The 11,496-nt window shown below is 40.8% G+C and overlaps 1 protein-coding gene across 1 annotated transcript in view; it reads left to right on the plus strand.

Moving 5' to 3' along the window:
• Positions 1-10,983, plus strand: part of tbx15 (T-box transcription factor 15) — a 31,785-nt gene extending 20,802 nt beyond the window's left edge. Inside the window, exons 5-8 of the mRNA XM_063499171.1 lie at positions 2,299-2,466; positions 2,716-2,780; positions 7,530-7,627; positions 10,037-10,983. Coding sequence (XP_063355241.1) covers positions 2,299-2,466; positions 2,716-2,780; positions 7,530-7,627; positions 10,037-10,869 — 1,164 coding nt within the window. The 3' untranslated portion in view covers positions 10,870-10,983. The remainder of the gene's footprint in view (positions 1-2,298; positions 2,467-2,715; positions 2,781-7,529; positions 7,628-10,036) is intronic.
• The last annotated feature ends 513 nt before the right edge of the window (positions 10,984-11,496 follow it).

Here is an 11,496-nt window from a genome sequence, read left to right on the forward strand (position 1 = left end):
TTACATAATAATACTATTCTGATATCTATAGAAAATCTGAACATAAAAATATTAGCAGTAATGATATCAACCAAATTACTGTAACTTTTTGTTTTACCTTTTTTTGGCAAACTAAATACATTTAAAAAAAAAAAATGTTTATTTTGTTTGAGTTGGTAAGAGATTACAAAAAAAGTACACTTTTTAAACTATGTTATTGTACGTGCATTACTAACACTGCATTCATATTTTATTTGTATTTTTAAACTCTGCAGTTATTATCAACATGCAATTAATTTTACATTCCTAGTATTTTTGCAAGACTGTTGAATGTTAGTCAAAGCAACAGTGTAACTGTTTTATATCAAGATTGCACTTTGCTTTCATTACACCAAAGTTTTGATTTCAGGAATTTTTCAAATGCGGTGAAAACTCTCCGTCCATCAGTTTTGTGTCATTTGCACACGGGGGAAACCGTGCTGCAAGCTAAAAGCTTCTCTTACCTCAGTGCCTGCATGGACTCATTACCCTCAGTCTGCATTCTTATAGCTTCAAATCTGCCTCATGCTGTCCCTCTCTCACTGTTCTATGGGAAAACCTAATAAAATGCTAAAGCAGACTCGACTAGCCAAAACATTTTTTGTTACTTCTTTTTTGTTCTTCGTTAATGATCCATTGCATGGTAACGTATCAATGCTGCTGTGTGAAACCGTTCAAAATGCCACAGAAGATGTTTCTACAGTCTGCTTTGAGGCCTTTGCCTCTTTTTCTTTTATACTGAGTAAAAGACCTTCTAGAGACACAGCTGACTCATATACAGTCAGTGCTATCATTGTGAGAACACGGATTGAATCCTCGACCGTTTTCCCAGCTGAAATCACAGGCTTGCTTTGATTACTAATTGTTTATGGTCATTAAAGTGTTTTAACTATGTTTAAAAAAAAATCAATTAAAGCCAAATGTGCCTTAGACATTGAACGGGATCTAACTGGGTGGACATGCACGCGACATCTGTTATGTGCATGTGTTGGTGTCCCTGGTGTGAATGTCCAGATTATTTTCAAAGTGGGTCCAAAGAACGTCATTACCTACCACGGAAATGAAAACACCACTTATTAAATAATTGTATTTGAGCGTGAACAACTGTCAGCTGATATCCTCTGGCTGCTCCTTGAGTTGTTTGTTCTGAGTTCAGCGAGTCAAAGTGTGACTTTGAACCACAAGATAGTTTTTTCATTATTTTAACTTTTTTTTTTCTTTTTGATTATTTACATTTTATTTAAAGTCTGTAAATAAACTGAAAATACGACTGGACTTTGCTTGAGTGCTTATGGCTGGAGTGACAGACAATACGAATTGAAACTTTAGAATTTCACATTCTGTCAAATTTGATTTGATATCACTATATTTAAACATTAAAATCTCCAAGATCAATTTTTTTTCACAGCTCTGTTTTATCAATTGAAACAAACGTAGTCTGAAAACAACCCACAAAATGTGAAAGTATTTCTTCCATGGTGCAAAACTTATGCCGAGACGTGCTGCCTGGAGACCGTTCCTCTGACCACCCGGGTAAAGATACACCACAGCACCCGCCCACGCAGTTTGATTGGCAGGTCATCACTGGGCAGAGCATGCCAAAACACCACAAAAATGAATACCGAGCAACACAGATGGAGACATGTCTTTAAAATGAGGATTGCAGATCAGCACATGCGTCTCCACGCAGATGCCCAGTCATGATTCGTGTGCGTGTGTGTAGTGTGTGTGATTTGAGGTCTGGAACACTGAATGTAATGTTTTTGATATTCAGAGGTGTTTTCCCCCTGCGGCTCTAGTTTGAAATGACCCCCTCTGTTGTAACAGAGTGCTGAGGTGGTGGGGGGGTTGTGGGTGTTTGGCTCTGGGGAGGTTTTCTCACTCTCAGATTAATCAGGAGCAGACTGAAAGCCTGAGGCGAGGTTGGGGCCGACACTGTCTGACGCCTCCGCTCTGCTGTGAAATAATGTGAAATAATCCTCAAGCCAGCGTCACTGCAGTGAGAACTTTGTTTCCGCTTAATGTCACGTAGCCCTGGTTGGGAATCAGTGCAGCTAATTGATGTTTACAAGAAAGCGTTTTTTTTTGTTTTGTTTTGTTTTTTTAGGAAGGAGGTTTTATGTTCTATTTTGAGTGTTTTGCACATTTCAAGGCACCTATAACGCATTCACACACAGATTTGTAACTACTGAGATCATCCTTCACAAATTACGCACCCCTGCATACATTCACACAAAATGACTGACTGCACTTCACTCTCTTCTTTTCTCATATTTACAGATCATCCTCCACTCCATGCACAAGTATCAGCCTCGTGTTCATGTCATCAGGAAGGACTTCAGCAGTGAACTGTCTCCAAACAAACCAGTGCCCAGTGGGGAAGGAGTGAAGACCTTCAGCTTCCCCGAGACAGTCTTTACCACCGTCACTGCTTATCAGAACCAGCAGGTATTCAGCTCTGATTTTATCACCATAGTAAAAACTGATTACAGGATATTACTTTAATAAAAATAAGAAATCAGGCAAAATCAATAGAAGTGCTCTGAAATTACTCATCTCAGAAAAGCTTAAAAGAATCCCTTTATATAATCTTCTTTCTTAAAAATCTTCACAGTTTATAGCGATGGCATTTTCTACTCAAGCATTTTTGAAAGTTTATAAATAAAATGTCTCTTTCTATGTTGTCCTTTTCTGCAGATTACCAGACTAAAGATTGACCGCAACCCATTTGCCAAAGGTTTCAGAGACTCTGGAAGAAACAGGTACACTGTCACAACATCATCCAGGCAATACACCCTCCTTATTGCTTTGTCTCTGTTATCAGCCAAAGCAGTTATACTGAGTCTTAGCTGACACATGCAAAGAGATAAATAACAACCACGTGATTCAGATTCTCCAATCAATCTAACCTCTATGTTGTTAGACTCTATGGGGGGTAAACAAAGAACCCCATGCTAATTGTTGCACTGTGTGACCTTTATTGTGGAAATAATCCTCTGAAGATAGCACACATGCAGCTGTTGCCCAGATCTGCAGTACAGACAGACACACTGATGCACAAGCGAGAGAAAACAACGTTTGCTCTCTTTTGCTTTCATTGTCTCATTCCTCTGATTTTCAGGTCTTAAAATAATAACCTGTACATGCATAAACAGGTTGAAACTGGAAATCAATGTCAAACGCTGTCAAAACACTGAACAGATACTGATGTGTTCATGGTCTGGTTCAAAAATGTATGTATTTATTATTTATTTATTTATTTCCACTTTTTGATTTTATTAAGACTTAAAGCTAGGAGTTATTTCTGCTTTGAAAGGTGTTGTGACAAAGGGTTGTAGCTAATGCCAGGTTATATCAATACTGATTCCAGTAAAGACCCAACTGTGTTTGTGCTGTTGGTGTCTTTCCAACAAATAATATTACTTGCTGGGATGTATAGACTGTCCAAGAAGTTTATTCTTAATCTTTGAGTAAATTTGAGTATTTTACTAGTCTGTTGCTTAGAACTGATATATGGTACCTGTGCAGCTTATAGATGCAGCTCGTTAACTGAGCTTAGCGGTAAACCTGGCTCTCCATCTCCTCGTCCAAATATTGTTACTTCTGGCTCAAACACTAGTGGGTGCATGTTGCTGGTCCTAGAATATGGTTTGCTGCACTGTGACTAGCTAATGAACAAGTATCCATACATCTTTAATTTTAACTGTAAATATTTGCTTGTCTCTGACATCTGCTGTGAGCTGATTATTAGTTTTTCCACATTTTGTCAAAGGTACCAAGTTTTCATCTCTCTTACACTCTCCTATAGCTTCAAAGTTTGTTTATATTTTAGACATTTAGCTCCATAAAACCCCTAAAATTTCATCACTTACTTAAGACCTGCTTCAGACTGAAATAAAGCCATAAAATGTGATTGGAACAACGGCTACATGTAACTAAATTTAGGCCAGTTTAACCTAGACGTCTAGACATGCTTTGACCTGAAAATCACCATATCCGTGCTTACGGGAATATTAACACTGTCTGTACTCATGTTTTCTTTCTTTTTTAATCATGCCCACATTCCCACACGACCTATAAAGCAGTGAAGCCGGCCAGCCATTTAGTTGCTATAAATTACAACCAGAATTCTGTGAGATATGTTCGCTCTCCTCTTCCTGACACAAATCCAAACAAAAGGCAAATGAAACACAATACAAAACTGGTTCGACCTTTATTGTCGCACGGTAAAAGGTTGCACTGGGACATGTTGTCATTACTGTCTTGTTACTGTGTGATGTTAGCCAGAGACAGCAGTCTGACTGCACTGTGGAATACTTACTTCTACTTACTTTTCAAGCTAACTAATAACATTATTGATTATGTTGGATTTTATCCTGATGCTTTCCTAGATGTTCTACATCACTGTTTACCTCTCCTTCTACCTCTATCCCCCTCCTCTCGTCTCCTCCCCTCTTTTCTCTTGATTCGCCTTGTTGCACCCAGTCTCTGAATCATCCTATATCTATAACATTAGTGGAGGAGAGGAGGAAAGGGAAGGGGTGTATCGAACCATCAGGCCCCTCCACACATGAAAGCAGCCCCCTCATCTGGTCCGCATTATTGGCGCACAGATATTTGAGACATCTTTTTTCGTTTTTCAGACAATAGACCGTTTGATTTATGAACTGGCATTAGAATTTCATTGCAGAAAAGCTACAGATGAAAAGATAACGGAGCGCAAGAGATTTGTCTTTAAAGAGAGAAAATGAATTGATCCTCACGTACTGCTCAGGATTCCTTCCCTTCAAGCCCGTCTGGGATTTGTTTTGGTTCAGATTTGGCCAGGACACACTGAGATTTCAGACTGCTTCTGTTACCTTAAAAGCCCTCTCTCAGTCATTCTGAATTTCATGCTTTGTGTCGGAGCTGATTTCTTTTTTTCTTGCGTCATTCATGAATATTGTTAGCGAGCTGCAGCTCTGACCTTTGACCTTCATGCTGCTGTTTCAGCATAATTATGGTGATTTGGGAGTTTGATTGGTCACACAGGATGAAGTTATTAGCTCAATATAAAATGTAACTGTAGATACGGCGTGTTTCCAGCTCACAGTCAGGTCTGATTTTTAATCAAGAAAAAAACTGCAAATATTCAGTTCAATCAAACATAAACCTCTGATTATAATTACACTTTGGCAAATCTTGAATTATGAAGGTCAACCCAGTATTAGGGCAGAAATGCAATAAATGATCATATATCATCATCATGATTATTATTATTATTATTATTATTATTAACTGCAACATTGCTAATACAAGTGGTCGGGCCAAGGGCAGATGCTTCTGCATCTCCTGAATTATTTTCACAAGATTTCTCAACAGTTTGATGATCAAATGATGTTTGAGTAAACGAAACAACAATTAGCAAAAACTGGTTAAAAATAATTAACCTCATGCTAATTTCATTAGCGTGATAATCATGATTTTTCTCTTGATCAAAAGTTTGTCTATCAAGGAAAAATCCTGCAACACGACCACCTCTGACTAACATTATCATCGATTTGGATGCAGTTTCCGATGTGGCAGTGATTGGATGCTGGCATCAGCATCAGGTGCAGCTTGTTAGGTTAGTGGCTCCTGTGAGCGGTCAGTGGATGTTGTCCGAAGCAAATGCCGATGTGTGTTGGCAAAGCCAAGAAATTCCAGCTGCACAGACAGATCAGGCGGAGTCGTTCATAATTTTATTATGTGTACATGTATCCTTGGTGGCTAATGTGTCAGATTAGGGTTAGAAAGGTCAACAGGTGAGACAGACGAGATAAAAGCAATTAACATTTCCTGTGTTTAGCCTGAACAAGTCACAATTATCTGTAATGAGTAACGACAGTCGTTCAGTCCACATCTTTCTTGTCACCTCGTGGTAAACACTAGATAGGAAGGAAAATCAAGGTAATTTCCAGTGAAACCAAACCTTGCTTGCCCCCTAATAAAATACTAACCCTCTCTTGATTTGCCATCTCTGCAGCCAGGTTGAGCAAAATGTAAAAGTGCTGCAGCTGCAACTGAAAGCAGTGGAAACAGGCAGCTGCGCACATAAAAGCAGGTGTGACATATTTTGTTATTATTGCCACGCGCGTCTTTTAAACGTTACTCAGCTTCTATTAGTATCGGATATGGGTGACATAAACAGTTATAAAAAATACCTAAGGTACTTTCTTTGGGTTTTTAAGCTGTAAAATGAATGTGCAGCTCATTTGCTGTGAAGCATTACCAACCGATTCCATATTCAGGGGAAATTCCAAATTAATAGAAAGGCCAAACTCGCACTGCTAATTCTCAAATTAAGCACCATCTTGTTTTCCTTTTTCTGAGTTTCTTGTTGAATCTTAATGCGGTCCTCTCTCAGCCTTACGGTTATGGGGGTGTCGTCAGTTGTCTGGTGACCAGGCTTTATGGCCCGGTGGAGGGATACAGCTCATTTGTTGGGTTTTGGTCCCGCGGCAGCAGTGCGACTGTATGAATGAGTGCAGTGATGATGAGGGCTGGGCTGATTAGCATGGCGTACTAATGAGCTGCCACGGCCAGGGAGCTGGTGGCCCTAAAATAACACAGGGAGCAGACCGGGCGCTGCTTTGCCTGGGCCAGGGCCGAGCGCCATGTGGGGAAGTAAATCAAGCAGGAAGGAGAACCATGTACAGATTCAGGATGAAATGTCACCTCAGATTTATAAGCACACTAAAATTCTGCTCCTTTTTAATGGCCCCAGTTTCCTCCTAGCTGGACTCTGGTTTATCCCACCTCTCTCTCCATCTACATTATATATCTCAAACCCACCCCAGCTCCCGATGTTTCTAGCTGTCTCACTGACATGTAGAATATCACTGCCCATTTTTCTTCCATTGATGTTTTCAGTATATTTAGATTCTCCCTCTATGTAATCGTCAAGTCACAGTTTATTAATTCTATTAACGGAAACGAGTAAATTCCTTATTTAACTCTATTAAAAGTACAGTTTTAACATAAAGTTAAGGATTAAAAAGGCTGATTTTGTTGCAAGAGTGAAGAAAGAAATATGAATACTTTCCCCAAACTTTGGTTATTGTTCTCATTAAACGTTTCAGTGTTCATTTCAAACATTTAAATGTCTATAGTAACAATCAAAGCTCATAATTATCTAAAATCTAATTTCACCCAATTCATCATTATTGTTTATTAACACATCAAAAGGTTTGGTCAAGCTTGAGGAAAGCGAGTTTGTCTCTCTGTCAGTCAGACGAGCTCAAGCAGTGATCAGGCTTCTAGGACTGTAAATACAACAGTGAGCCTGATCAAGGCTTTAAGCTTTAGACTTAAAAAAGAGATACATGCTTAAAATCAGTGATTAATCTATGACTGATAATATTAATTTCTCTGTCCTAGCAGCAGCTTTTATTGTAAACTTCATTAAAAAAAAAAACTTGCCTCTTGTTTTCGTTTCTTTTTTTGTGTTTGTGTGTGTGTGTCCTAAAATTGGTTTTGCATGTCTCTGTCAGGACTGGCCTTGAGGCGATCATGGAAACATATGCTTTCTGGAGACCTCCAGTGAGGACACTCACATTTGAAGACTTTACAAATATGCAGAAACAGCAAGGTATGTAAATAAATATATTCGTGCAGTCCTTCTCATCTGTCTTAAAGGAACAAATTTACCTTAACTTTGTGATATAAAAAAAAACGTATTAGAGTAGATGTAAGGCAAAAAAACCCCAACCTACTAATAAACTACTGACTGTGAAACTGTATCATATCGCTTTCTTTTACAATATGCTATATTCAATCGATATTTTAAACCTTTAGACGTTATTTTCTATGTGTTGAAAATACACACCACACAATTATAAGTTTCCGTGTTATAAAGCTTTTTCTCAGTTTTTGACCAATAAATCAGTAAGTAAACTTTGAAGACCTTGATGGATTTTAATGGCTTGTTAAAATGACCCCACTTTACCCCCCTACAAATTTTTGGCATAACTTTTTGAACTATTGTGTTTACAGACAGAATGACACGCGCGCAAACGCTACCAAACACATAACCTATTTGGTAGGGGTAATGAAATGCAAAATGATGTTAAAGTCACATTTATGGTTAAGAAACACACACACACACACACACACACACACACACACACACACACACACACACACACACACACACACACACACACACACACACACACCATAATAAGTTTATAAATGACTGTCAGTACATCAAGGATCGCAGAATCGCTGTATCGTGATACCATCATTGTCACTGGCGACTTATTGTGCGAGTATTGTAATTATGAATTAGTTTGTGTTTTCAGATCAAACCTGTAAACTGAAACCAAACATGAAACGATCACTGACTGGGACATTTTTACTTTCGTTTTTTTGTGATTTTAAATGTATTTTGTTTAAAATTGGATTTTCATAACTGAAACGTCACATCATCTTTTTTTTTAGGGCTCATTACAATGTAGTGTAATACATTACTGCACAGTTACCCAGAGTTGTGTGCAGTGGTACTTACCATGACCTTGGTGCATTGGTGTCCCAGTGTGAACTCTCCGTGTGCATATTTTCCCTCCATATATCAGCTATGGTTATCCTTCATTTGAGCTTGGCCATACACTGCTCCTCTGGCAGGTCTGCCTGCGTCTGCTGAACTTTTCACATCACGCGTAGCCGTTGCAAATAAAATCGTTAAACAAACCCTGTGGCTTTTGGACGGCTCCACGACAAGAGTCAGCGTCACTTGGGCCACCTCCCTTTGTCTCAGCTCCAGTGTCGACAACCAGGAACGAGTCATGGCTCATATCAAGGGCCTCGCCGCTTTCAAGCAACTCTAAAGCAACGCTGACCTGATCCATGCTACCCTCGGAGGTCAGCATGACGTGATGCTCCATGTTTTGTCAGAGTGGGCTGACACGTGTTTGTTATCTTTAAACTTCTCCGCAGTGATTAAGATTTAATTAAAGTCCTTGCTCTGTCAGTGAACCCTGTATCATCTCATAAAGACTCTGTGTTGTGTGCATGTGCACTCTGTGGTAACTGTAAGGAACTGTGTAGCTTTGCTCTTATGGCACCAGACACCCTTTTCCCCTTCAAAGCAATCAACCATTCTCCCTCGGCACTGAAGCCTCCTGAGCCCGTCTATCCAGAGGAAAACATGACATCACTTAACTATCGTTCTCTCTTTCCGAAATATATCTACCTTGCCCCCCTTTTCTTTTCTCTCCCTCCTCATAAGCTCCCCCCTTCATCTCCTTGAGCTGAGCAGAGCGCTTCGGCGATATTATCGAAGGCATATGGTGCAAAAGAAGAGCCCGAGCCAAGCGAGTCCTGGATTATTTAGTTATGCTTCCTCCTCATTCTGGTTTCAAACTGAATTTTAGGACAGCAGCATGAACATGAGCCAAGTTCTTATTAACACAGAAGTATGTGATTAATACCTCACAGCTTTCACATCTCTGTGAAAGGCTTGGCCTGAGGATCTTACTTGTGCCACCAAACTTATATGCATGTATTATATGTGGGGTGACACAAATCTCCTCAGAACAGAATATTTAATGCGGCGTATTTTACAAAACAGTTCGTGATCTTGTATACAGAGTACGGCTGCAGTTAGTCTGAGAACAGGGGTTTGACAAAGCCCATTTGGATCAACAAGGTTATATATAAAATGAAGACAGATGCGTTATTGCAGTTTTCTACTTTTCGCTTTTTGATGTTACTGACTGAGTTTGCATAACAACACACAATCTCATGGGAACTTCAGTTTGAAGCCTCTAGTTCTTCAGTCTAGTGCTTAATCAAAGAAACATAAGCAAAAGTTGAATGCAACAGAAACCGAGACATGTCAGTCTCAGTGTGGCCATGCCCTAAGGGATACCCTGCTTTATCGCTTTTTAATGCAGGTTTAAGGCAATTTGGAGAAGCCTTTTGAGGCATTACAGTTTCTGGTACTCCCACATTGGCTTTTGTATAGTTCACTCATTCTCTCTGTATTTCTGTTTTGCAGGTGGCAGCACAGGCACTTCTCCTACCACCTCCAGCACAGGAACTCCATCTCCCTCTAGTGCAGCACACCTCCTTTCTCCCTCCTGCTCCCCTCCAACCTTTCACTTGGCCCCTAACACCTTCAATGTGGGCTGTAGGGAAAGTCAGCTTTGCAACCTTGGCCTGTCGGAGTACCCTGCCTGTGCTCGCAGCAACATGGCGGCCCTACAGGGGTATGGCGGCCTGGCTGAAAGTTCATATGGACGCCTCCAGGCTGCAGGGAGTGCTGTGGCCTCTGGTCAGCCCTCTGAATCCTTTTTGCCACAGAGGACTTCCTCTTTGATTGCTGCCGGCATGCAGGGTGGCACTCACGCTTCCCTGACTGGCAGCGGCAGTGGTGGCGGTGGCGGGGGCAAAATGGATGGCTATAGCGGTCAGCTCGGCTCATTCCCAGCCTCTCAGCTTCAGTACATGATGCAGACTGGGGGAAGCTCCAGCTCAGCCTCGTCCTCTTCATCCGGATCCACCCCTTCCTCTGCCCACATGTTTGGTGGAAGCCACCACCACGTGCAGCAGGGCTCCTACAACGCTTTCTCCCTCCACAACCCTTACAATTTGTATGGATATAACTTCCCCACTTCTCCTCGCCTGGCCGCCAGCCCCGAGAAACCCCAGGGCGGTTTGCTCTGCTCCTCCACTCCTGCAGGGGCATTCGCCGAGCGCCAGTACTTGTCCAACGGAAGCATGGACACCATGCACATGATCGGCAACACCACCGGTGGCCAGCAAAGCAGCAGCTCTTGTGACGGACGTCAGTATGGCTCCTCGTCTCAGATGTCCATGCACATGGTGTAGGAACTCAGACCCAACCTTTCAGGGTGCCACGTTTTTAATGTCTTCAATATGAAAAGTAAATCTACGAACCTGGTTTGGTGTTAAGTTTGAACCAGTGTTTTCACATGAAGGATAGATATACTGAGGTACAAAGGAAGCTTTCAGAAAAAGGATGTCCTCTCAACATTTTGTTTTTAAAGATACTTACAGTGGAAGACAAAAATATTATTTAATTATCTTTGTATTAATGAAGGACGGCAACTTGACAGCAATGAAACAACAACCTCATTCAGATCAGTGTTATAAGAAGTGGCAGTGTACTTACTCTGGTACAGAAGGGATTATCAGTTGTGAGTGTCATTGTGCAATAGAAGCAACAGGTTCTTCAAAATGACTTGATTTTTTGGGGACTCAAATGTCATCTGCTCTTCCTGCCATTCTGTAACCAAAGAACCTTCTATGTGATACAGAGGGTTTTTACTTCACTCAGCACTTGTGCCATATTAGCTTGGGAATGCCAAAGTGTCAGTGGTTGCTGACAAAATCCACAGTTTTTGGCTGGAATGAAAAGGACAACTGGACCGGATCACCGAATGACTCTCTGCTCCATGTACATGCAGGAGAGAAACTGGTGGATGCTGTGGCAGA

Source organism: Pelmatolapia mariae, linkage group LG16_19 (genome assembly GCF_036321145.2).
Source record: "Pelmatolapia mariae isolate MD_Pm_ZW linkage group LG16_19, Pm_UMD_F_2, whole genome shotgun sequence".
In the NCBI taxonomy this organism is placed as follows: domain Eukaryota; kingdom Metazoa; phylum Chordata; class Actinopteri; order Cichliformes; family Cichlidae; genus Pelmatolapia; species Pelmatolapia mariae.